Source organism: Pinus tabuliformis, chromosome 3_1, assembly GCF_031772625.1.
Source record: "Pinus tabuliformis cultivar Carrire ecotype Pingquan chromosome 3_1, CPIR1, whole genome shotgun sequence".
Lineage (NCBI taxonomy): Eukaryota > Viridiplantae > Streptophyta > Pinopsida > Pinales > Pinaceae > Pinus > Pinus tabuliformis.
In genome coordinates this window covers 749,145,001-749,170,608 of record NC_142301.1, presented here as the reverse complement: position 1 = coordinate 749,170,608, position 25,608 = coordinate 749,145,001, and the positions used below count along the sequence as shown (strand labels likewise).

At 40.2% G+C, this 25,608-nt stretch overlaps 1 protein-coding gene across 1 annotated transcript in view; it reads left to right on the top strand.

Moving 5' to 3' along the window:
• The first annotated feature begins 486 nt into the window (after positions 1-486).
• LOC149189538 (bifunctional protein FolD 2-like) overlaps positions 487-25,608 on the top strand; it is a 91,645-nt gene continuing 66,523 nt past the window's right edge. Inside the window, exon 1 of the mRNA XM_089411832.1 lies at positions 487-982. Coding sequence (XP_089267958.1) covers positions 697-982 — 286 coding nt within the window. The 5' untranslated portion in view covers positions 487-696. The remainder of the gene's footprint in view (positions 983-25,608) is intronic.

The following is a 25,608-nucleotide window of genomic DNA, read 5'->3' as shown; positions in this document are numbered from 1 at the left end:
TAATCTAGTCCCAATTTGTTTATAAACCTTTAAAAAAACTATTTATTAATAAAATTCACCCATATATATTTTTTAAATGAACTATAAATATAAGTTGTTATAGTCCTTTTTTAATTAATTACAATTACGTTGATATAGTCCTTTTTAATTAATTATAAATATAAGTACTATGTAGTGTTTTTCTTAATTAATTATGAATATAAGTAAATATTGTTTATAGTGTAGTTGAGATATGTAACTTTTTATAATAATATAACATAAACAGATTCGCGAACTTTTTTTTATATTTAATGTTTGGATTTAATATATGAATTACACTTATTTTGAACGTAAATAAATGCAATTTATAATATGGTTGAGATGCTTATATTTTTACCAATAATGTCTTTAAAATAGACAATATTTATACCATATCTTATACCTGCAAGACAATACATGCCAAGCATGTTCGGACATCAATGAGACAGGCATATATATATATAATGTATCGTTTCTTTTCCAGATGAACAACAGATACGGAGTATGAACAATATATACACCGCGCGAAAAGGATTCTCAGCATAAAATATTGGCACTGATCACTCTGAATTGAAATATAATATTAGAAGCATGGCCTAAGATTCTAATTTGAAAAGCATGCCAGCTATAAAGCATAAAGAAGCAAACGCTTTCTAAAGATTTAGGGCTATAGCTTGAATGCAATCCACACTCTGGAGGGCAGCAATGGATGCGCTGTCGTGGAATGCTGCTGCAATGGCCACTGGTTCGTTTAAATCCCTCGCACGACCTTCACCTCAGCTGTCCATGGCGGTTTCTGGGTACAGCGCTGTCACATGGTGGAGCAGTGGAGGGAGCCACTCAATGAGAGCTGCCGTTCCTGCCGAGAAAATGGCGCGGACACCCGTACTGGGTTGGAATTTGCCGGAAGTTTGGAGGCCTCGGCCCAATCTGCCGCCGTGCCCAGCTCTCTCCGAGAGAGACTGTAAGTTTTCTTTGCCCACGTTTTAACTCCTGCAATATTGCCAATGTTTAGATGGCACACTAGTAACTTCATATCGATTTGTATTTTTTTTTTTAGTTTAGGCCGTCCTAGAGCATATAAAACATGTTTTTACCAGCTTCGTTGGCAACGTTGAGGCGTGTAGTAAATTTGGCTAATCCAAAATGGCATTGCTGAATTGAACTTATTTGCCTTGCATATCTCAGCATAAGCTCAGATTCCATCACTTTCATGTAACTATTAATATTCCGTCAATTTCTTGATTGGAGGTTAAAATCTGTCGGGCAGGAAGTGCAACAGTGTCTTCCAATAATGGATGGGTGCAGGAGGGGTGTCGTTATAAGGTCGTTGAGTTCAACAAAGAAGGCAGTTCTAGATGAAGATATGTAATAGATGATAAGCAGACGTTATGCACACACACTACCTGTGTGTTTACAAATTGTATTTATGTTATATTTAATAAAAATTATGAGTTTTTTACGCGGGAAAGAAAAAAACAAAGAAGGCAGTTCTGTAAGGTGGAAGGAATCCCTTGCATAGACCAAAGAGGGAAATAGTACCAACTCTTCCCAAAATATCTTTGAGTGTATTGTTTCTATATTAAAGGCTGCACAAGCCTTAGCAAAAAATGCGTCCATGGAGAAATATTAATGCAAAGAATGAACAAGAAGATGCCACTTTATTTTGAAGAGAGTGGAAAAATACCTTAGGAAGGATAGCGCTGTTCTTCTAAAGAGAGTATAAATCCTTAGATATACACATGATAAGTAGGATAAAGTAATTTTATTAAGTCCAACAAATGACCACAAATAGGTCTGCACGGTACAAATCGATACTGTGGGAGCGTGGGCCATCCCTGTGGAAGCTAAAAACAGATATAATTTAAGATCTAAACTTCATAAACCAGGAAAGAAAGAAACAAAGTTTTGCTAGGTTGGTTAGATGCAAAATTGTGCAGAGTCCAAAATCAAAAACTCCTTGGAGGGATGGCTTGTATGAGGGTACACCGTACAACTACAAGGAGTTGCCGAAATAAAAGAAGGGAACCCTACTTTATGGGTCATTTATCTTTGCAAATGTATCTTTCATCGCATCTCAGACCAAGCAGAAGACAGGTCTGATAGAGCATTGCCGAGAGGAGTTGGATGAAGTATTGGTCTGCTAAATGTCTTGGCATCTCATGGTAGGGGTCTGTTGTTGTTTTTGTTTGGAAGAGGAGCACTACCTATTCGAAGGATGACCCCTGTCTTGGAATTTGAATCAACATCTCTGAACAAGTTTCACTAACAAGGGATAAAAAGCCTGCTGGGGTCACCTAGATATGGACTCTGGTGGAATGGTGTTATTATTAGTTCAAGCATTAGTGCCCTTGAGAAAATGGATTTTATTGTCCAAGAAGTGTCCGACTAGGGGAAACACTGGAGTGTGGATGATCAGAGAGCTAGTGTCTCCTCATAAACAAGGCTAAGCTTTGTTGATACAGGTTTCATAAAGAGAGTTATGGGATTCCTTGAAGGGATGAGATAACTTATACCGTATCTCATAATAGGTAGGGCATAGGAAAATAAAGTGCTCCCTTGTCTTAGTCTCTTGCATATGACAAATCGAGCAAATCCTATTCTCTTATTGAACGTAATGTTCAGCCTTTATCAATCACCTATTTGAACCACTTGAAACTAGCCTAGGGGGATCTTGAGTGTGTTGCATCCAAAGTCATAGTGTATAAGGGGATCAAGCAATGAGCTTGTATCTTACCTCCAGGAAGTGTTCAACACAGAAGGTCATCTTAGGCTTCAACTCCCATGGGGTTCGAGCCAAGTGACCTCCTAATAATCCCATTCATCTCCTGCTTGTTTGGTAGGAGATGTCTTGGGGTACTCAAAAACTACTTCAAAGAAGGGTTGCACTTCCCAAGACCATCATCTCCTGCTTGTTTGGTAGGAGATGTCTTGGGGTCCATCGAGTTGCTAGCTAACTGAAGAAGGCTTGAGCCTTTGAAAACCAACAGTTGTGAGCCTATCCCATAGGTTTATTCAAGGTCAGGGTCTTTGAGGAGCAATAGGCAAGGTACGGATAATGGTCCCTACTAATGGTCGAGTCACCAAAACACTAGATATGATGCAAGAACAACCCATTTAAAATGGTTTTGAGCAGGAAAGGAGAGGCCAATAACTCTACTTGGGTATTGGCGTGGGGCACTATCTTGTTGCTCTTGATTATACAATGAAGCATGAGGATCTACATGCTTTTTGTCTTGGCCAGTTTCGCTCATGTAAGCTAGGCCTTCACACCTTGAAACCATAAGTAACCCTAGAAGAGAAGTGCAACCCTTGTGTTAGACTCATGAGATTGAAAAGCCAAGATTTGATAAGCGTGAGATGCTTATTATTTACAAGATATACAGATAAAAACAATCTTTTCCAGACCCTTGGTTTCATATTCCAAGAGGTCTCTTGGACCTCTCATGATTGTTGGTGTTCACTTGAGGCTTTTCACCTTTCTGTCAAGTGAATAAGCGAAATTTACATAACCCCAAAGGATTATGTTTCCAACATTCCCCCCTAATCCAAAGGGGTGTATGTGAGCCAAAGAAGAGAGTTGGAATGCAACCAATGGTTAGATGTGCTCTCTAAAATGGTGGTTTAAGGAAGACCACAAACCAAATGGATAGCAGACGCTGAAGTCTTCTACCAAATGGTGGTTTAAGGAGGATCACAAACTAAATCATGCTCTATCTCAGGCTAGAGCTCTAACTCTAGCTCTAGGCTCTGGCTACAGGCTTTGGTTCTGGTTGTTGCTAAGACTCTCTTGATATGATTTCGAAACTAGTGGTTGACTATCAATTCCCCCCCTGTTAGATGCTAGGTGAGAGGATGAAAATCTTTCCATTGCAAGCTGAAGTCTTCTACCAAATGGTGGTTTAAGGAGGATCACAAACTAAATCATGCTCTATCTCAGGCTAGAGCTCTAACTCTATGGATGACTCTAGCTCTAGGCTCTAGCTACAGGCTTTGGTTCTGGCTGTGGCTAAGACTCTCTTGATATGATTTCGAAACTAGTGGTTGACTATCAATTCTCCCCTTGTTAGATGCCAGGTGAGAGGATGAAAATCTTTCCATTGCAAGACATTTCAATACTTGAGAACGAACTCTGTAGTATGATCGATATATCTTCTTAACCATTGAAGACCATTGCCAAGAAGCAATCCATCCAAGGTGAATATTTGTTCTTGCAGGAGTCTTGTGTCTGGAACATTTGTCTAAATGATGAGTATGTTTCCCGCAATGCTCACAATGGTGAAGATCAAAACACCGATCTTTCATGTGGCCAACTCAATCACAATGTTGGAATTTGATAATTTGAAGTGGATGTGGAGTAGGTGAAGATGAACTGTCCTGAAGAATCCCAACACCCTGAATTTGGATTGGTCTAGAGTACTCTGCAACTTACCCACAACCTCCTAAACCCCAGCGAAATGAAGTTAGAGCTCCTAGGCTCTGCGCAATCGTGACACCAGCAAATCAACCTCCTCAGCCAACTACGTTAGCCCACTTGGCCTCTGCGTGGCTCTGCGTGAGCTTCTCTTTGCCTTCCTCAGCCTCTGTGCTGCCTCCTTCTGGCTCAACCTCGATGACGTAGGCACTGCGTCACCCTCCCCTTGCTGCTACTCTGCTAGGAACAACTTCTGTCACTCGGGACAACTATTTTCTGCTGCTGCTGCTCTGCTCGGCTGATGTCCTCAGTTCTCCTGTGATCTGCAACCACCCTCTGATACCATGTTGAAGTTTCTAAGTCTAACAGTAAAAAACCCTCCATGTACTTATTGGTTTATTTCTTCCTACTTGTTCTGATTAATTAACAAGTTATTTACCATGTAAATACTGAAAATAAACACAAGTACATGCTCAACATATTATAGACCATCAACTGAAGGAAACAGAAACAAGCACACAAGTGACACCATTGTTTTTGGACTAATGTCCCCGGAAAAACCCAATGCGGGAAAACCGGTGCAGCTATCTGAGGGTTTGATTTATTAAGCAGTTTCAGAATACAATTTGGGTGCCAAATCCGGCTCACCCAACAGAGTAAAATCTCGGCAGTAGTACCTCTCTACTCGGAAGTAGATATTCCGGCTGAAACCTCGGATAAACACTCCGGCAACTCCACAGCTCCAATTTGCCCCACGAAACCCCAACGTTAGCCTCTAGGGACTGCGTCAGTCTCTTCTGCCCTGTACGTCAGCTTTTGCAGTAGTTTCGACAGTGTTGGCTGTTCCCGGCAGTTCCGACTTCTGCCCTCTGCGTCAGCTTTCCCGGCTGTTCTGGCTGTTCCCAACAGTTCCAGCTTCTGCCCTCTGCGTCAAATTTCCCGGCTTTTCCGGCAGTTCCAGCTGTTCCCAGCAGTTCTGGCTTCTGCCCTCTGCGTCAGCTTTCCCTGATGTTCCGGCAGTTCCCGACAGTTCCGGTTGCTGCGCTGATCCTCCCGGTGCTATCTCTGCCTCTCTGCTTCTGTATTCACTACTCCTCAGCTGCAACCCTGATCACTCTCTCAACTTTCTCAGGAAACCCATCCCCAGAAAGTCGAAATCTTGATCTCTTGGTGTGTTTTCTAAGTGACCATCAAGCCTTCTCTTATACTTTTCTAGTTGACAGATCAACAATCGAGATTAAGTCCCTAATCAACGGGTAAGATTATATCTAGCTTGATCCATGACTTTTGGACCATTCTAACACAATTTTATATTAATTCACATTAATATTTTAATTTCCCTAAGTTTAGACTTAGGGACTCCATTAAAAATATTAATTATTTTAATATCTCTTGAACTGTTTAGAATATGCCCAAACCCTTTCTGGGTATTGGAGATCTCATGTGCCTTAGCCTCTCCACCAAATTTCGTGGCTAGAGCACATCTGATGCTACCCCAAATCAACATTCAATGATCGAAGGAATGATAGGTAATGCAGGTCATCAAGGAAACGACTGACTCTTCAAAGAAATCAAGGAACCCCAGGTATGAAGTATCAAATGTTGTTTCTAATGAGATAAAGAAGCGTTATCTTATATTGGCCCTCTCCTTTAGACTCTTTGGGAATTTGGCTTATTGGTTGTAGTGCTTCAAGACACTTCATCGGATAGAAGGGTTATTGCTGAATTTGAAGAAGTGTTGATTCATGAAAGAAGAGTTAGTGTATTTAGGTTTTCTTATTTCTGCTGAAGGGTTGAAGATGGATCTAGAGAAGATCAAGGCAATCATGGAGTGGCCTTCACCTAAAAGTGGGTGCTCTCTCTAATTTGGTAGAGATGGAAACAATCGTGGGATTATACTTGGAGTCAATGCCACCCATCCTGGAAAGGGTGTAGGAAATGTTACCCCTCAATTGAATGAGGGTAACTCGATTCATTTCTTTTATGTACCTTATCGCAAGAAGAACCTGGTGTCCATTTCGACAATGGAAGTTAAAGGTTTCAAGGTGGCATTCATCGATGGAAAGGTACGTGTTTGAAAATAGAATTTTCAAAGATGCTTTTGAGTTCAGGGTTGGTAGTTTGTATAGCACCAGAGGTCTACTTATTATCTGGCCCTGCCCAATGTGAGTCAGATGTTGACAGGGATGCCCGAATTTGAAAGGAGCATGACCGGGCATTCAAAAGGAGCATGAAGGTACATATCTGAGATGTATCAAAGGAAAATCTTACAAGGGGACCATTCCCCTCATGTAGCAGGTCCACAGGTTTGGAACAACCTAAGGGGTTTGAGATTCATGATCGGGAATCTCATGTATTCAGGTGGAAGAAAGCCCTCTATGGCTTGAAGCAAAACACCTTGGGCATAGTATGAGAGTATTGATAGCTGTCTGATGAAGCTGAGATTCACTAGGAGTGAAGCCGATCCAAACCTTTGCTTGAAGGTTGTGGATGATAGACCTCTCATATCGACACCTTCTGAGGACGACCTATTTTTGTTAGGTGCAAACCCTCTCATTTGCAGAAGTAAGAGGGAGTTAGATTTCAGATTTGGAATGCTGAACAACATTCCCGCGACTACCTCAATGGAGCTTAACTTTAAGAAGTTATGTGGTAGGGATATCGGACCTGATTTGGGAAATGCCTCTGAGTTTCACAAACTCATGCTAGCATTGATGTTCTTGGTGAATTCCCGTCTGGATATATGTTTTGCAGTTAGCATGATGAGCTCATATATGGTTGAGCCTCACTAGATTGGTGCCAAGAATTTTTCGAGATATCTTCTGGGCACAATCTCTCATGGATTGAGATACACTACCAGAAATGTGAAGTTGCATGATTATTCGAATATTGACTAGGTAGACAGTGTGGAGAATCGCAAGGGCACTTCCAAGTGCTGGTTCTCTTCGGGTTCTGTTCGATATCCTGGATAAGTAGGAAGCAGAGGTCAGTTGCTATAAGCACCGCTGAGATCGAATACATAGCTAGAAGGATGATCTCGTGTGAAGCTGCCTGGTTGTGGAAGCTCTTCAGTGAGCTGTTTGTACACATGATGGATACCATTGGGATCCTCTGTGTCAACCAGGGGAGGGGGTTTGATTGTTGAGGAATCCCGTATTCTATGATTGCTCCAGCATATAGACAACAGATGCTACCTTATTTGGGATATGGTACTGGATGAGCGAGAAGGCTCCATCGTATTGAGACTGATGTACAGGTCGTAGACATTCTGTCGAAGCCTCGGGGAAAGGTCAAATTTGTGACTTTCTTGAATGACTTGGAGTCGTTGAGAGACCCTCTTATGAGGGTCCTACGTGATGCATGCATTGAGCTCTGGGAGCTCCGGGGGGCTTGGGGTACTTCTTGGAGCAAAAAGCGACCATAGGGTGACTCACCCTCCCCTAATGATGCACTGTGTATAGGGTGAATGGTTCAGCATTCCCTTGTGATACCCTGTGGCGACTTATGGAGGATGAGTGGTTCTCTTGTCAAGGGATCCTACCCATGTAGTCTGGGACTCATGGGAAGTACCTCTCATCTGGCCAATGAGTAGGGAAATGGGGTTAGGGGCCATAGTAGTGCTATCGATGGTCGCATCGTTGTATCTACCTTACTCCCTATGCTAGGATGACCTCCATTGATCTGGGATCAGTATGAGTGGTTTGAGACATTCTCTTGTGATATTGATCTGGGATTAATAAAACTGACTTCGGGTCAGTAGAGAATGGTATGAGACATTCTCGATCAATTCTTCTTCTTCATGGTTCAGCAGAGCTTAGCAGAGCAGAGCAGAGCTCAGTAGAGTAGTGCAGGGCACTGATGGCAGAGATAGTACAGTCGGACATATGGATCAGTGGATGGAGTTCTTAAAATTGGCAACTAGGGCCAAACTCCATGTGGGTCATCTTATTTATGGCAGCTGATATTTTTCTTGGATCCCTCTCATTGAGAGGTGTAGGATTGATCTAAAGATCATCCGATTCCGATAAGTATTCATGGAGTTATGAATTTATTTGTGTTATAAGACAATTCGTCAAGGTTGGCCAACAACCAAATAAACCCCACATGTGCTCAACATTTTAGTATAAAAGGAGATGACTTGAGAGTCATTTCTCACACACACTTCTATCTTGATTTCTCTCCACTTGTCTTGGGTTTTAGTGGAAGAGAAATCTAGGAGTGGAAGCCCTAGACGTTGGAGGAAAAGAGGTTGCCCTAGACGCAGATAGAAGGCAGCCCTAGACGCAGATGGAAGGCAACCCTAACACTATCCTAAGGCAGCCCTAACCTACGCTATCTCAAGGGTAACCTAGCTGCAGTCAAGATAAGGATATACGCTGCCCTAATAGGTCCTAGCCGCAGCAAAGTCATGGGTCTTTTGGAGGACTGAGCTGTTGTTAGGAGGGCCTAGGAGTTGGGCTAGAAGGCAACAATCCAAGGCCTACTTCAGCGAAGGAGAAGGGACGTTAAGGTCACCCTTGTGACCACTTGAAGAGGCAGCAAGGTCCGTGTGAAAGCCGCAGGCCTGTAAGTATTGTTTTGATGGTCAAAACAACCCTCTACATGGAGCTGTAGGTGTCTCCTCAACCAGCGAGGTCACCTACCTTGTAAAGAAAGGGAGGTCGCATAATTCAAGGTGAGTTATGGGCTGATCATTGGACTGTTGTAGGTTACAGGAGGGTGCCCTAACCAGTGATCGAATTCTGTCCATGAACAACAGTACAAAGATGTTGGATACTGCCACATAGGAGCTGCAATGTCACTAACAAATAGGACAATGGGACAACAACATGTTGGGACGACAACTTTGATGGGACAACCCAATGACATAGGACAACTATGACAATTGTGCAGCAGTGGCACAAGTGGGACAACTGCTAACTAGTGCAGCAAAGTAAATAGGACAACAAGGTACATAGTGCTGTATAGATGCATGGGACAACAAGGTACATAGTGCTGTATAGATACATGGGACAACTGTGACATGGCAGCAAAGGTACATGGGACAACAACAAGCATGGTGAAGCATGGAAAATAACAAGTATGGTGAAGCATGGACAACATGGCAACATGGTGTAGCATGGACAACATGGCAAGCATGGTGCAGCATGGCAAGCATGGACAACATGGATAGCAGTGGCAAGCATGGTGCTGCAAGCACATGAGACATGTTGTATGACAACATGGTTATGACACATGGGACAACGGTGCAGCGTAAGGTGCAACAACATGTTACATGATGAGTACAACATGGTCATGAGGTCCAGCGTTGTGATGATGGGTGCAGCACGGTGAGGTGTAGCATGATGACAGGATGCAACATAATGATAGGTGAAGGAGTCACCTTGGAGAATCAGTTGAAGCAACATGTCTTCAACTGATCTCATGTATCATCTTCTTAGAGATGATCTATGCTCTTATTTAGATAAGTCAAAATGTTGACTTTTGTTGTATATGTACTATTTCTCTCTCTCTCTCTGCTGAACTATTGAAGAACATAAAAGAAGAATTGATCAAGGGTTTCCCCACATTGGGGTTTGTCCTTGGCTAGCGCCACATTTTGTGTCATGTTGTCTTGGCTTGTCTTTTGCAATTTATGTTTATGTTCTATTTGCAGTTTATTTTAATGCCGATGTGATTGCTAATCTGGAAAAGATATTGAGCTAACTGTGAAAATTGAAATAAACTGCTCTAAGCATAGAACATACCTAAAATTAACACGACTCATTTGCTGTAATTCATCTTGTTGGAGTTGTGACTCAAGTTGAAGAAACTCAATCTTCTCCTGTGTATCTTGTAATTAGGTATGAATATTGGAGAGATTGGCTTTGCTAATTTTGACTGTGTCATGAACAATAGAGTATATCAGAGTATGCAATAACTCTAATACATTATTAATTCAAACTATTTTCTCAAGCTCAACACATGGTAAAATAATGAAGAAAAGATACCTACTTGTACTCTTAGCACATCAATAAGAAGAAAAGAATCCAAACATTGTAGACTTTCATGGATAACAAAAGTTGTTTTTTTTGGCCCCCTTTTTCAACAAACATGCTCCTACTGCAAACTTAATAAGACTTGATTTGCAAGGAATAGAGGGAAATTTTATTTTTCAAGTAGAAGCAAAATTTCACCAGATTGCTTCCAATTCACGAAGTGGAAAATGTCTCAATGCTCCCAACGCCAAGCAACGGCCTTGCACCATTGAACCATAAAATGCAAAATATATAGCACTTTCCACCGTATTGGCAGCATATCCAAAATTGTGGGAACTATGGTATGCGCGTATGAAGTAGTGTAATGAGTTTCCTGCGAGTTCCTACTTTAAGCTAACTATGGCTTCCAACAACACATTCAATTTATGAGCCTAATACACTCTTCTTAGTGATTATCTTATCCACTGTTGTGGTATTGCAGGTTGAGATAATGAAGAAGTATCCAAGAAGGCCACCTCCGTTATTGCATTTGAATGGTTGGCATTTGACCATGATTGAACACTCTCTCTTGGCACTTTTCATGGTTTTTTCCACTTATTTACTCCTCCGGTGGCGATTTGTTGCACAAACAAATGTTACATTCATGCCCCATAACAAGGTTACATGTACGGGGAAGTAGCAGTGGATCGATAGAAAGTGCAGCTTAACCAATAGATCTAGCACAACCAATTCAATATAACAAGGGTTGGGGATATTTGGTTTTGACAACCCATGGGCTAGCATAACAAATTCAATTGCCTCTCCTTCATGTTGTTACCTTGCACTTCAATGGCTGCCCTCTGTGGTAAAGTCTAACCTTGTACCTAGACTTCGAGCTTGCGAGTTGGTTTTGAGCTGAACAAAGAACTCGTGAGTGGAGGTGCAACATTTGGAGGTCCTACTTGAATGCAAACATGGAGGGAATGAAATTTGCTCTAAGTTAAAGTCGTGGATGGGAAGCTGAAGACCAAAGAGGCCGTGAGTGAAAGGAGCATCTTGTTCCTCTAAGGATACATGAGCTCAATTAGTACAAGATCTTCTTCCACTTCTAATCTCACAAGTATCTTTAGTCTTCGAGTAGTTACCCGCCAACCAATTTATATAGAGGAGACAATGTAGGCCTGTGGAGGGTTTGTCGAGGAGGTCTTTGGCAAGTGTGTTGAATTCCTAGGGCAAGTATATCTATTACAAGGGGTCAACAATGGAGTCAAGAGAGTCAATTGCATAGTGGGGTCTGTTAATTCCTTCCGACCAATCTTGTGGCACTACCTCTATTGTCTTGAGGTTAATGAACTTTGTTCTTTTCGCATGGGAAAAATGAGTGAACTGGGAATTTAATGGAAGGATGGATCCTTGTGAGGGATGTAATAGAGAAAGGAGAGAATGCAACCACACTAAGCTTCACTTTCTGGGTTGTGGGAGCAGAGAATGGGCATGCAAGGAAACAAGCACATAGAGAGCGAAGTCCGATACAAAGAGAACACAATTGCATGGGTTTTTGACTACAACGAAGCAGTAGGTGAAACACTTTGGATTACTCAAAGGATCAAAGTACTTTGGATGACAGTGGTACAACAAGGGAACAAACAAGCATGTTAGGTTTGTTGGAGAAACAGGGAGGCTGCAAGATTAATGTAATTTCTCCTTTCCTGATAATTGCTTGTGAATTTGTTGGCATTATTTGATTATGTTTTCTTTCTTTCATTAAGCAATTACCAAATATGAAAACATGAAGATCGCAAGAACACAAAGAACACAAGATATAGGTTCCAAGCCAGGGCAAAACCCCTCCAAGGGGAAAACCCAGAAAATTCTCCTTATAGAATCAAATCAAATGATATGTCCAAGACCCATAACCCACCCTCTAGATGGCAAGTCAAACCTTCCCTCTCCATAGCAAATCCATCCTCAAGAGACCAACAACAAATCTTCAACAAGGCAAAACTTTCACAAATCAGATTTCAAGAGAAAATCTTCTTCAATCTCAGACTTCGGTCCTCCTCTTCTTCTCCGTGTCTCTCTGCAATATTTTAGAAGTTCAAAACCAAAATGTAAAGTGTGTGTCTACAAATGAGCTCCAACTTCCCTTTATTTATTCTTGTCCAGAGGGGTGCAAATAGACATGTCTATTGGGGCAGGGCCAACTTGGCATCTACAGGCTGTTTTTAACCCAATTTACAAATTGAAAATTTCTTTTTCCTTTTTCTTTACAATAGGTCCAAGTAGGACTTTGACTCTTTTGACTTTCATCAAATCCTAGAAGCATGAAGAACATGCTTAACTAATAAAATAATAATTTCTTTGAGCATGAGACCCATGCTTGAAAATAAAATTTCTTTTTCTTATTTTTGCATTTTACATAAAATTTATTTTGATACAACTATGAAGACCGAGCTTAGTTACATTCTCCAACAAGGTCGACAGGGAGTGTTAGGGAAACGATCTGTCTACAACCTGACAAACAGATTTGGCAGAGCGCCTAGGTGAAGAGCTGACAAGCATTGATACTACTGTTAGTCTCATAAATTTGAAAATCCAAGATTTGATAAGCGTGAGATGCTTATTATTTACAAGATGTGCATATCAATACAATATTTTCCTGACCCTTGGTTTCATATTCCAAGAGGTCCTTTGGACTTCTCATGACTATTGACATTCACTTGAGGTTTTCGCCTTCCTTTCAAGTGAATAAGCCAAATTTACGTAACCCCAAAGGAATATCTTTCCAACACCTTGTATAAGTATAGAATCCTAATAGAAGATATTTGAACCTGTGGCCCCGTAGGTGATGATGATAAAACTTGGACGAAATGCTAAAGTGAACCCTGAAAGGGATTATCAAACAAAGTTTTGGATTGGTTGCTGTAGTGAGCCCTTGAAGGTGTGTTTAAAACTTTAAAACCTTGGGAAATCCTAAACAAGAGGTGTTTGAGAAATTCTAGATCTGAAATCCCTAGGTCAATGTCTCTAGCCAAAATCCCTAGCTCACCTATGGAGAAAATCATACAATGGAAACCTTAATTCCACAGCCCTTAGGGCACATTAGCCAAAAAATCTCCTAAAATTGCTGCAAAAAAATCAGATCTGGAAACCTTAATTCTGCAATCATAAAAGAGTGATGCTATAACTGAAAATTCTCCAAACTATTGTTGAAAGTTTGCTGAAACCTTGGTTCTGCAATCATGAAAAGTAGTGATGCTACCAGCCTATATCCTTGGACATCTGTTGAAAATATGCTGAAATAAATTGACGAGTATACCGTAGTGCTGGGTGATTAAATTAGTGGAGAATATCTTTGTAATTAGTGCATAAAACATGGTCCAACAGCCTAAAAAATGTTTCTTCCAGCAGTGAAGTAGGTAGGTACAGTTCACATCCACTCTAATACCAAGTTGAGATCAGAAACATAAGGAGGAGATCGGATGGAATCAAAATGCCTACCCAAATCTTTCTTAGACATATCTACAGCACTATTTGCCTTACTTTCTCTGGACCTAGGTAGCTTGGGATCTTAGGCATATCTATAGGACTTTTCTCCTTCCTTTCTCAAAATCTAGGTAGCTTAGGATCTTAAGGATGTCTGTAGGACCTTTCTGGAGATTATATATGTCTGTGTTGGAAATACTGAGAGGGGGGTGAATTAGTATTTACTATTTTCTTTACTTTTCACACAATTGGTTAGTTTATTAAGTTAAACATTCAGAGCATAATCCACAATTCATAACATCATCACATCAAAGATAGTACACATAGAATTTCATCTCAAAACAGGCTTTGCATTATGTATGGTTTACATACAACAATTTCAAGGGAGTATAGGACTCCCCAATGCCTGAAGATGTTTGCAGGCAGGGTTTGCGAGAGTCTTCAACCTCCTTTACAAACAACCAATTCACCCACTGTTTCTGCTGTCCACTGCTACCACCACTGCTGCACTCACTGCCTGCAACCACTGATTCTGCTGCTACCACTGTCACATCTGCTTCAACCTGCTTACAGCCCCAGCTGTTCACTACTGCCACTCTTCCTGCAACACCCTACTGCCACCTCTGCACTTTACCTACCAGCTGTTACTACTACTGCTCTTCACTAACATCATCACTGTCAAGGAGCATCTTTATTGACATTATCACTGTCAAGTAGGGGCTGTCCCTTTCTGTCAATGTCATTCCCTGCCAAACTGTCACATATCAAGAGCTCTGTCACGATTGTGTATCAAGAGCAATGTTACTGTCACAGAGGAACATCCCAATCGTACATCTGCATAACTGTCATCATATCAAAGTTATTATGTCAATAGGTCTTTGGCATACACAGTTACTGCTGTAACAATATTCTTGAAGGTTATAATTACCAAACAAGGCCACTGTCATCGAAGTTTGATTATTGTCTATCTGTCATATATAGATCATTATCTTACTGATATAGGTCACTATACCAAGGTTCTGTCCTAAACCCTACCATAAGTTTCAACTCCACATTACATAGCATCAACTGCACTGTCATTTATGATCTCTGTTAGGTAACAGTTAAAGTCCGTGTCACAACTGGAGTGTCATATCACAGTCATTGGAATGCTGCCATTCATTAATGCCTTCATACAGATCTCTGACTTATTCATCCCTGCTATACAACTGATACAGACTCCTCTAGACAATTCAGCATCACAAGATTCAACACAGCACAGTGGCAACCCTTGCAAACACTAGTTAGATATTTTTCAGCCTCTGTCCACAATAGGAATCACCATGCCTCAGACTTCAGGTTGTGAAAGTTCCAAGTCTGAAATCCTGCAGCAGCTGGTATTATTTCTTTTAACTGATAAATTAATAATTCAGTTTATTGCTATGGCAACATCGAAATAAACACACTGCAATTTTCACAAATAAAACTGCGGAAAATAATAGTGCTGGAAATTGAGAAATAAGCTAGCTCACACACATAAAAATACACAGTTTTAATTGGACAATTGTCCCCGGAAAAACCCAACTTGGGAAAACCGGTGCAGCAGTGAGGGTTTTATTATTATTCCGCAGCAGAAATTTTGAGTACAATAAAATGGCTGCCAAACTGGTGGTTCTATTTGAGAGAAATACTGACAAAAATTTACTGCGGGAATTTACCCTCGCTCCAAGCAATCCCGGCTCAGTCTAGGCTCAAAACTGACTATGATTCTGCCTCTGCGTCAACCTCTGCACAGGCCCTGTGAAGAAATCCCTTGTATAGACCAAAGAAAGAAATAGTACCAGCTCTTTCAAGAAATCTTTCATTGTATTGTTTATGAAGTTATCACAAAACAAGTCTTAGCCAAAAATGTAGCCCTAGAGAAATATTAATGCAAAGACTGTACAGGGTGATGGATTTCGATTTTGAAGAAAGGAAGAAAACCTAAGAGGGAAAGCACTGATTTTGTAAAGAGGGTTATAATCCTTAGATAAACCCAAGGAACCCTGAAGATAAGTGCAAACTTAATGAAGTATAAAACCCTAAAAGATATTCAAATCCATGACCTTGTGGGGTGATGATGAGAAAATTGCAGACGAAATGCTGAAGTGAACCCTAAAAGATATGATCCAAACAAACTTCTGGATTGATTGCTCCAGGGAACCCTTGAAGTTGGGTTAAAATCCCAGGAAATTCTAAACTGTTGGAAAATATAACTAGGTTCAGTCTTCATTAATGTATTTGAGTCATCATGAAATGTACTTGTCAACTATGTCACACGGTTCGAGTTCGACAATGATTAAGTTCGATTCGAATTTTCTGATCGGGTTCGAATGAGGTTCGGCATTACGTTCGACTATACATATTTTTCAATATATATATATATTTATATATATATCTATATATGACAAAATAATATAAAATTCAAAATCGATCCATAAACACATGAATACAAATATGTCTGTGTTTTTGTTGGCAATGGCATATTAAGATTCGAATTTAAATAAATGATAAAATAGTGAAATTCAAATATAAATAAAAATGGGTGAATCATACCACTGCTCAGTGCTATGTTTATTACCAGACTTTTCAGTATTTATATCAGACCTTTAATTAGTTTAGCAGTCCTCCAAAGTTTAAGCCAAACAATGTACTAAGTTAAAGTTTGAACAATGCAAATAACCTTCCAATTATATAAGATGACGACTGATTAGTTTTTAGGCCACTGTTAGATGTATTATGACACTGTACAGTGGCTACCAACCGGATGCATTTACATATGATATAATGATTAATTATGCTTGCAAGACAAGGAAGCTTGGAGGCGCACTTCAGTTCTTGGATAAAATGAAAGAAGAAGGGATTAAGCCTTTGTATGGTACTTATGCTCATCTCCTTAAGGGAATCCTCTTCGACAGAGATTTTGAGGAAGCATATTCATTCCTGATTCAACAGAGTGGAACGGATCCCAATTTGGATTCAGTAAACTATGAGTATTTGATCAGGATTTGTCACAAAGTAGGCCTAGAGGAAGAAGCACGCCATCTTTTCACAGAGATGAAAGCTAAGGGTTTGGAACTTCTAGATGACAAATTGTACACACAGATTTTACATGAGAACAATGAGCCAAAACCGATTTGAAAACAATTTAGTACAAGTGTTGATTTTCCATTTAATATGGATATCCATCATTGCTATACCAATAGATTCAGCTGAGTTTACTGTAGGAATGTCACATCATTTCAGGTATGCACCAAAGGCGTTTCTCAGTAAGATAATTTTGTAGCATTCGCGGCACATCGAATGCGGGAGTCATGATGGCTTTTGGCCTGATGGTAAATTTCATAGGAACTTCAAAAAAGATAGTTCCTCGATTTCAGCTGTAGTGCGTGAATGTTCATAGGTAAAAATCGATCCATTATTCAAATCATGCAGAAAATCTGAGCATGCAGATGCAGATGTTCAATAACACTGCCAAAAAAACCATCGAACCTAAAAAAAAACCTTTGAAATTCGCGTTAAAATACGTACAGGTTCGATTTTTCAGGTTCGAATTTTAAGGTTTGATTTTCAAGTTCGATTAGGTTCGAATTCGTTCAGGTTCGCCGTTCAGGTTCGACTTTCAGGTTTGGCGAACCTGAACGAATTTCAATTTTTTTTTAAGTTCGCCGAGGCGAACCCTGTGACATAGCTTGTCAAAATAATAAAGAAAAGAATTTTTATTATTGTGTCAATGACTTATTAAAGCATGGGTTTCATGCTTGGGTCATCATTATATTAGTCAAAGTCCCCGTTGTAGACTCCTAGGATTAATATTGAGTCTATAGAATCATTATACTTTGAGCTATATCCTAGGCAAGCTAAGGGGGGTAGTCCCTAGAAGTTGGAAGACTAATGGGAAACTTGTTGAGAACAACAAGTCTAGGAGATACAATTGCTTATCTTGGTAACTTGGAAGGATTAGATGGCAAGTAAGATTATTGAGCAAGATAGATGGATTCAATTAGATCAAAAGGCACTTAAGATGAATTAGTGAGAGACAGTGCCTTAATTGCTCAGAAAAATTTAAAATACTTGCACAACAATGAACAATATGGTCAATTCACAAGGTAAACAACGCTGCAAGGAGAAAGTTAGCGTCAAATGCAATGGAGAAATGAACAAATGTTTGTTAAAAGATAATTGCAAGGAAATGAACTAGTTCTTTCAATGGAAGATATTCAAATATAATGAACTAAAACAACAAGAATAGCAATGTAAAGCTTGCAATTCACAATTCAATGATTAATGACGAATGCAAAACCTATCCAATGTGAAGTGCAAAATCTTGGGTCAATTTTAGTTAAATGCCTAGTCTAGGTGAAATCCTTCTCCTCAATTGTTTTGAAGCAAGTCTCACACAAGGTTGTAGAAAGAAGTCTAGGGGAAGGAGGCTAAGGCCTCATTAACGATACCTACCCTGGAGTTCTAACGACCCAGATGCCTCCGTTCCTACAAGGGATTTCCCACAAGAGAACTGCAAGGTCACTTGTTTTAACCGTTGAGCGAGGGTCAAGCTTCACAAATTGGATGAAGAAGGTTGCCCTAACTTTCTATCAACCAAGCTTATGCTTGGAGGTAAGTTTTAGGAATGCAACACTAGCCCTACAATGAGGATGCAAATAAAGTTAGTTGCTTCAATGAGATTACAAATATGTGAGATGCTCCAATATGAACATGTCAAACCACTTGTAACAAAGATGTTCAAATATCACCTTTTAACACAAGATGTTCCTACAAGGGATTTCGCACAAGAGAACTGCAAGGTCACTTGTTTTAACCGTTGAGCAAGGGTCAAGCTTCGCAAATTGGATGAAGAAGGTTGCCCTAACTTTCTATCAACCAAGCTTATGCTTGGAGGTAAGTTTTAGGAATGCAACACTAGCCCTAGGATGAGGATGCAAATAAAGTTAGATTGCTTCGATGAGATTACAAATATGTGAGATGCTCCAATATGAACATGTCAAACCACTTGTAACCAAGATATTCAAATATCACCTTTTAACACAAGATTACAAGATTGCAATTGCTATTAGTGAAGCACATAAAGATTAGCTCAATGAAATAATGATAGCAATGATGTTAAAGTGATTAGATGTGCTTATTAGGATTCTCTTTCACTTATGTAATATAGCAATTAGAACAAGAGGAACCTCAATATTACACAGTCACAATTATAAGCACAATTGGATGGGATTGCTAACAGTGATTTAAAATGATAAAAAGTAATGAGAGTCAAATGCAACTATGCAATACAATCTTCTAACAAGAGAGAACACAAGGTAAGATGGTTAGTAACCCAACTAGGAGACAAAGGCTATCCTTGACAAGATCACAAGAGAAGAACCAAGAACAATGCCAATCTACTAACCTTCTAGCTGTCCAATGCCAATAATGCACAATGATCAACTTCAAAAGATGCACCAGACCTCAAAGATACCACTGTCAAGATGTGATCAGTCTACCATAGCCACTGTCAGTGTATATCAGTCCACAATTATGACACAATCATATAAGATCAGTCTCCAAAGATGCAAGAACAAAAGTTAAAACACTTATTATGCCTCTTATGATTATTATGTGACAAATTTAGTGTTTTTCAGGGCTTATTATTATCAGTTCTCTTGAGATTAGGCACTGTATGTAAACCCTTCAGATCTGGTGCTTTATGACAGTTTGCAAAAGAGTGAGAAATGGAGGAGGATTGAGGTTGCGGCCTTCCCTTAGTTACTGATATATTAATGCAAGCCATCAAAAATCATTGTTTAGACTTCAAACAAGTGTTGGAACCCTTCCAAATTACCATGCCACTCCAGCAACCACAGATCCGTTAGCCCCAAACCAAATTCATCAAAGAAAAGACTTCTAATTGTTTGTGGCCAGGCCTAGAGAGCAAGTTTTGATGGATCAATCGAATACCCAAGCCCAAAATGAAAATCAAACCCTTACCCCAGAAGACGCCAAGCTTGCAATCAACCACAGTTAGTCTATGAGCAAAATTTATAAGCCTTTTTAATGGATCAGAACTTGCAATGGCAATTTTTCGAACCAGAACCATGATAATCCTTAATGAAAATTCGATTAGGTCTGCAAAGCAAGGTCAAATTAGTATGAGGAACAGATGTAACAAGTTTGTGAACCCTTTAGGCTTGCGTCCAAGCCTAGATGGCTTAAAACCCTTAGCGGCTACCCTAAAAGCCTTGCAATCAGAACTTTTGACATTCAAAATTTGTTAATGAGCCTGCAATCCAAGTAAGATTTGATGGCAGAATAGATGAAACAAATTTTGAAGTTGTTTACTCAAAAAAATATGGGTCAAAACCCTTGTCAAACCCTTGATTTGTAATGTGAGCAGCCCTCTAGGGCCCGCGGCCTCCAAAAAAGGATAACGCATTGAGGAGAAGAGGCCTAAGTATGGTGGATCAAGCCCTCAAGAGGCTAGATCTGTTAGAAAATAAAAAAGGCAGAAATTTTTTCTTATCTTGATAATTACTTGTGATATTTAGTTATCTTCTTTTAATTCTGTTATGTCTTCTTTTATCTTCTTATCATCAAGCAACTACCAAAACATAAACATGAAGATCAAGGACACAAGATGTAGGCTCTCAGCCAAGGCAAAAACCCCTCTTCTAGGGGAAAACCCAAAAATTCTCCTCTTCCTTTAGAACCAAATCAAATGAGACAACCAAGACCTTTTGACCAAGACAAAGACCTCCTGCAATCCACCAAGTCAGCCTCCCAAGATGATTAGCCAAACTTCAAAAGTCAACTCAAGTCAAATTGCATCAATACTGCATCAGTTCAAAATTTTGCCTCCCTGCATCAAGAATTTTCAGCCCTACTACAGTCTTGCAACTTCAGTCCCCTCTAGCAGCTCAGAAACTCGCATGTGTGAAGCAGAAACAAAAGAAAAGTGGTCTTCTTCCTTCGCTAGGGTTCCTCCTCCTTTGCTTTAGGGTTTCTTCTTCTTCTCTTGCCTTATTCGCACCTTTTTCTCCTTTTCAAGTTGCAGATCGAACTTAGTTAATTGGAATAGCAAATGAGTTGAGTAGTTGCTTATTTATAGTGGTTCGAAGCTCTTTTTGAGGCAGACTTGAAGAAGGGTAGGCCGACTTGGTGGAGGAGGGTTTATAACTTTATATGACCAATTTACAACAAAAACAATTTTCTTTCTTGACACACAAAGCCCAAGAAGGATCTATTACATAATGACAAGGACTATGACTCATGACATAAACCCTAGAAGCACTCAATGGGTGCTTTGCCCTAGAAATAGAAATAAATAAAGCATGAAACCTATGCTTATAGATAACTTTTCTTTTACAATAATTTTTTCTTTCTTTCTTTTGTCAAATACATTACATCATGACTCAAATACAATTATGAAGACCGATACTAGCTACATTTCTCAACACTCCCTCTTAACTGGGGAGGTATTCATAATTATTCATCCGTTACAAGGTTGACTTCAATTTGAAATGTTCCATGAAGAGTACAACAACATACGTAATGCTAGGGATACCCTAATTGCCAAGGTATCCACCCAACAGGGACTAAGGTGTCATCTAGGCAACTGCCATCAGGCTACAACCCTGGTATCAATCCAATAGGATATAGATACCATTTAGGCCTTCATGTCCTGACACCAACTCTTTTAGGGATCTAGGTATCAACACTAAATCAAAGCTCCACACGATACTTGTTGAAATTTTGATGTTCTATGATGTAACAAACACTTATTACAAAACTTCTTTCTGTTGCAATATTAGTTAAGAAATTGTAGATAGAACATAAACCATATAAACCATATGCACAATAGAAGACAACCAAGAACACAATGAGACACAAAGAATTTAGGTCCAATTACTAGGGCAAAACCCAGATACAGAGTACAATGAGAGATCAAGAGAATGAGTAAGTTCACCGAAATCTGAACAAGTTATTGCATGAAGATCACTGGTAACAACAATAGATGCACACACTGAATCAACCTTCCCTTCAATTGAATCAACACTGAAACACTAAAGCACTGAATCAACCTTGGCTCACCAAGTTCTGCGCTTACTCTCCAAGTGTCTTTCTCACAATCTTCTTCAACTCTCTCCAACTCTTTCTCAAGTTTGTATTCTTCTTTCACAATGCACAAGTAGTGAGGGGAGAAAGAATGAGGCACATATATATAGGAGGAGCAATGAATCCATGCCATAAATGAGGAGTAACTCGCATGCCAAGAGGAGTGTAACTCATGCCATTAAGGAGGTACGCATGCCTTTGTAACTTATGCTTTTAAGAGAGAGTGTAACATATGCATTAAAGAGTGCATAAGAGGAATCTTTTATGACATGCTTTTATTGAGTGTAAGAGAATATTTTATTATTTTATGACTTGCTTTAATGAGTGTAAGAGAGTGCAAGAGCATTAATGAGAGTGTAACATATGCATTAAAGAGTGCATAAGAGGAATCTTTTATGACATGCTTTTATTGAGTGTAAGGGAATATTTTATGACTTGCTTTAATGAGTGTAAGAGAGTGCAGGGGCATTAATGAGAGTGTAAGAGGAATATGCCATGCCAATAATGAGTGTAAGAGAACATTATTAAGAGCTATGATTGAGTGACTTGAATTTCTTTTTAATAATAATATAATAGTATCATAAGAATAATAATAATAATATTAATGATGATGATTAAGTCAAAATTGAACTATTAGGATTGATTAATGATCAAAAAGGATTTTCCATCAACAATACTTGATTACCAACTAATGCAAGGTAATTTACTATTTTTGGAAAGTCATACTTGAGGCTTTCTAGTTTTAGAAATTTTATTTTTAGACTTTCTAATTTTAGTAATTCATCCGTGAGCTGCCAAATTTTCAACACTCCCTCTCAGCTAGGGAGGAATTTCTTTCAACAACAAAAGATCACTGCTTTCTGTGCTCATCTATGTTCATCTTTGCTCTATATCATTTGGAACAATGATGTCTCACTCTAATGAAGAAGAATCATCATATGGGAGATTCATCCATCATCTTATATGTACTTGGGGGGATTGCTACTTTCCAACATATGACAAGGATCTTGCACAACCAAGTCTCATTTCTGCTTGGGGGGATCCACTTGTCAACACATGACAAGGATCTCACACATCCAAGGCTCATCACTGATTGGGGGTATCCACTTGTCAACCCATGATAAGGATCTCGCTTGTCCAAGGCTCATCACTGCGTGGGGGGATCCACTTGTCAACACATGACAAGGATCTCGCACATCCAATGCTCATCACTGCTTGGGGGGATCCACTTATCAACACATGACAAAGATCTCGCACATCCAAGTCTTATCACTGCTTGGGGTAATCCACTTGTCAACACATGACAAGGATCTCGCACATCCAAGGCTCATCACTGCTTGGGGGGATCCAGTTGTCAACACACGACAAGGATCTTGCACATCCAAGGCTCATCACTACTTGCAGGGATCCACTTGTCAACACATAACAAGGATCTTGCACAATCGAGTTTCATTAAATGTCAAGTGGTGGAACACCTGTATCTTAGACAAGTGACAAAGACAAGTCTCACTACACCTATTGGCCAGATAGGTGGCTCTTCTCAAGTCCCAGACTGTGGGTCAGGTGCATAATGAGGCCTACTCTTGTGGCACACACTACATAAGAGGTCCCTCATCCTTAGGAGCTTTCCGACATCATTCCCTAATCCTGTGAGCTTTGACAGGGAGGAAAAGCAGCTTAGTGTACTCGATTAGCTGTGACTGCTTCTCGGAAAGGTCATGTCCATAAGTCCAAGTTGCTGTCTAAAAACCAAGAACTTTCCTTTTGGTAAAGGCTTGGTAAGAATGTCAGCTATCTGATCATCAAACACAATATAATGGAACCTTACTGTTGATTTGTGGTAGCATTGGTGTGCTCTAGCCATGAAAATTGGTGGAGAGGCTAAGGCACATAAGATCTCCAAGGCCCAGGAATCGTTTGGGGAAATTCTACACGGATGGAGAGATATTAAAATAATTAATATTTTTAATGCGGTTCCTAAGTCTAATATTAGGAAAATTAAAATATTAATGTGTATTAATATAAAATGGGTGAGAAAGTCCTAAATGATGAGGATCAAGCCAAATCTAATCTTAGCCGTTGATTAGGGACTTAATCTCGACCGTTGAATCGTCAACAGGAAAAGTATAAGAGGAGGCTTGAGGGTCAGTTGCAAACACACCAAGTTGATCAAGAATTCGATTTTTTGGGGTAGGGTTTGCTGAGAAATCGAGTTAGTGATCTGTCGCTGCGAGGGGTAATTCGATAGAAGGCTGAGAATAAATATCGGAGAGGCAGAGAAAGTGCCAGAGAGACAGCGCAGAGCCTTGGAACGCTGACGCAGAGGCAGCCAGGGCTGACGCAGAGGCAACTAGGACTGACGCAGAGGTTGAGTGGGCCAGTGCAGAAGACGCAGAAGGCCAAGAGGATGACGGAAAGGCAGTAGAGGCTGCAGAGAGGCTAGCAGAGATGACGTCGGGTTGAAGAGGCAGCGTTGAGGGATTTTCGTGGGGCAGACTGGGAGCTGAGAGGCAGACGCAGAGCAGAAAAGGGTGATGCAGTCCCTGGAGTGATGAAGTTCTAAAGAGAAGCTTGGATCAACTTCGCTGTCTAGCTAAGGAACTGTCGAAGTTGCTGTGGGATCAATCATTTGGTTGTTGATCAATCGTAATATTTGTCTTTGAGGAGAGGTACTTCTGCTCAAGAAATTCTCTGAAGGGTGAGCCATTTCTGGCACCCTAGTTGTATTGAGAAACTGCATAATAATAAAACCCTCATATCTGCTACACCGGTTTTCTCGCATTGGGTTTTTCTAGGGACGTTTGTCCAAAAATAATAGTGTCCCTTGTGTGATTATCTCAGTTATTTCAGTTGCTAATCTGTATATGTGTTAAGGTTGCATTTGTGTTTATTTCAGTATTTATATTTATAAATAACTTGTTAATGGAAGGAACAAGTAGGAGATAATAAACTAGATAATGCAGTTGGAATTTCTAATGTGTCAGACTTAGAAATTTCAACATGGTATCGAAGCATTGCAGATCACAGGAGGATTGAAGGCACCAGCAGAAATCTAAAATTTGCAGCAATAGCAGCTATCCCGAGAGATAGTGTTGTTCCAGAGTTGAAGCAACAAGAGAGGAAGTGACGCAGAGCTTGCGTCATCATTTCGAGCCAAGAGGAGGGTCAACGCAGAGGCAAAGAGGGGCAGATCAGACCTACGCAATGCCCGATCATCTTTCTCAGCCAAGAAGGATCGATGCTGTGGCCAGGAGGAGTAGATTCAGCCTTTGCTGGGATTGCGCAGAGCCTGAAAGGCTCAGTTTCTTCAGTTGCCGAGGCTTGGGGAGCTGTGGGTAGACTGTGATTTGTGGAGCTGGTGGGACACTGTTTCTGTCAAAGCAGAACAATGTCTAAGGAGGTAGGACCAAGGTAGAGGGAGTCACTACCTCGACGGATTTCTAGCCAAGGAATCCAGATCCGAGTTGCAGTTGCAAGGAGGATTGGAGAGGAGTGGTTCGACAGTTGGCCAGAGGATTTCCAGAAGGGAAATCAAGACTTAGAGGGAGATTTCCAGGAGGGGAGTCGAGACTCAGAGGGAGTCCAGAAGAGGAGCTAAAATGG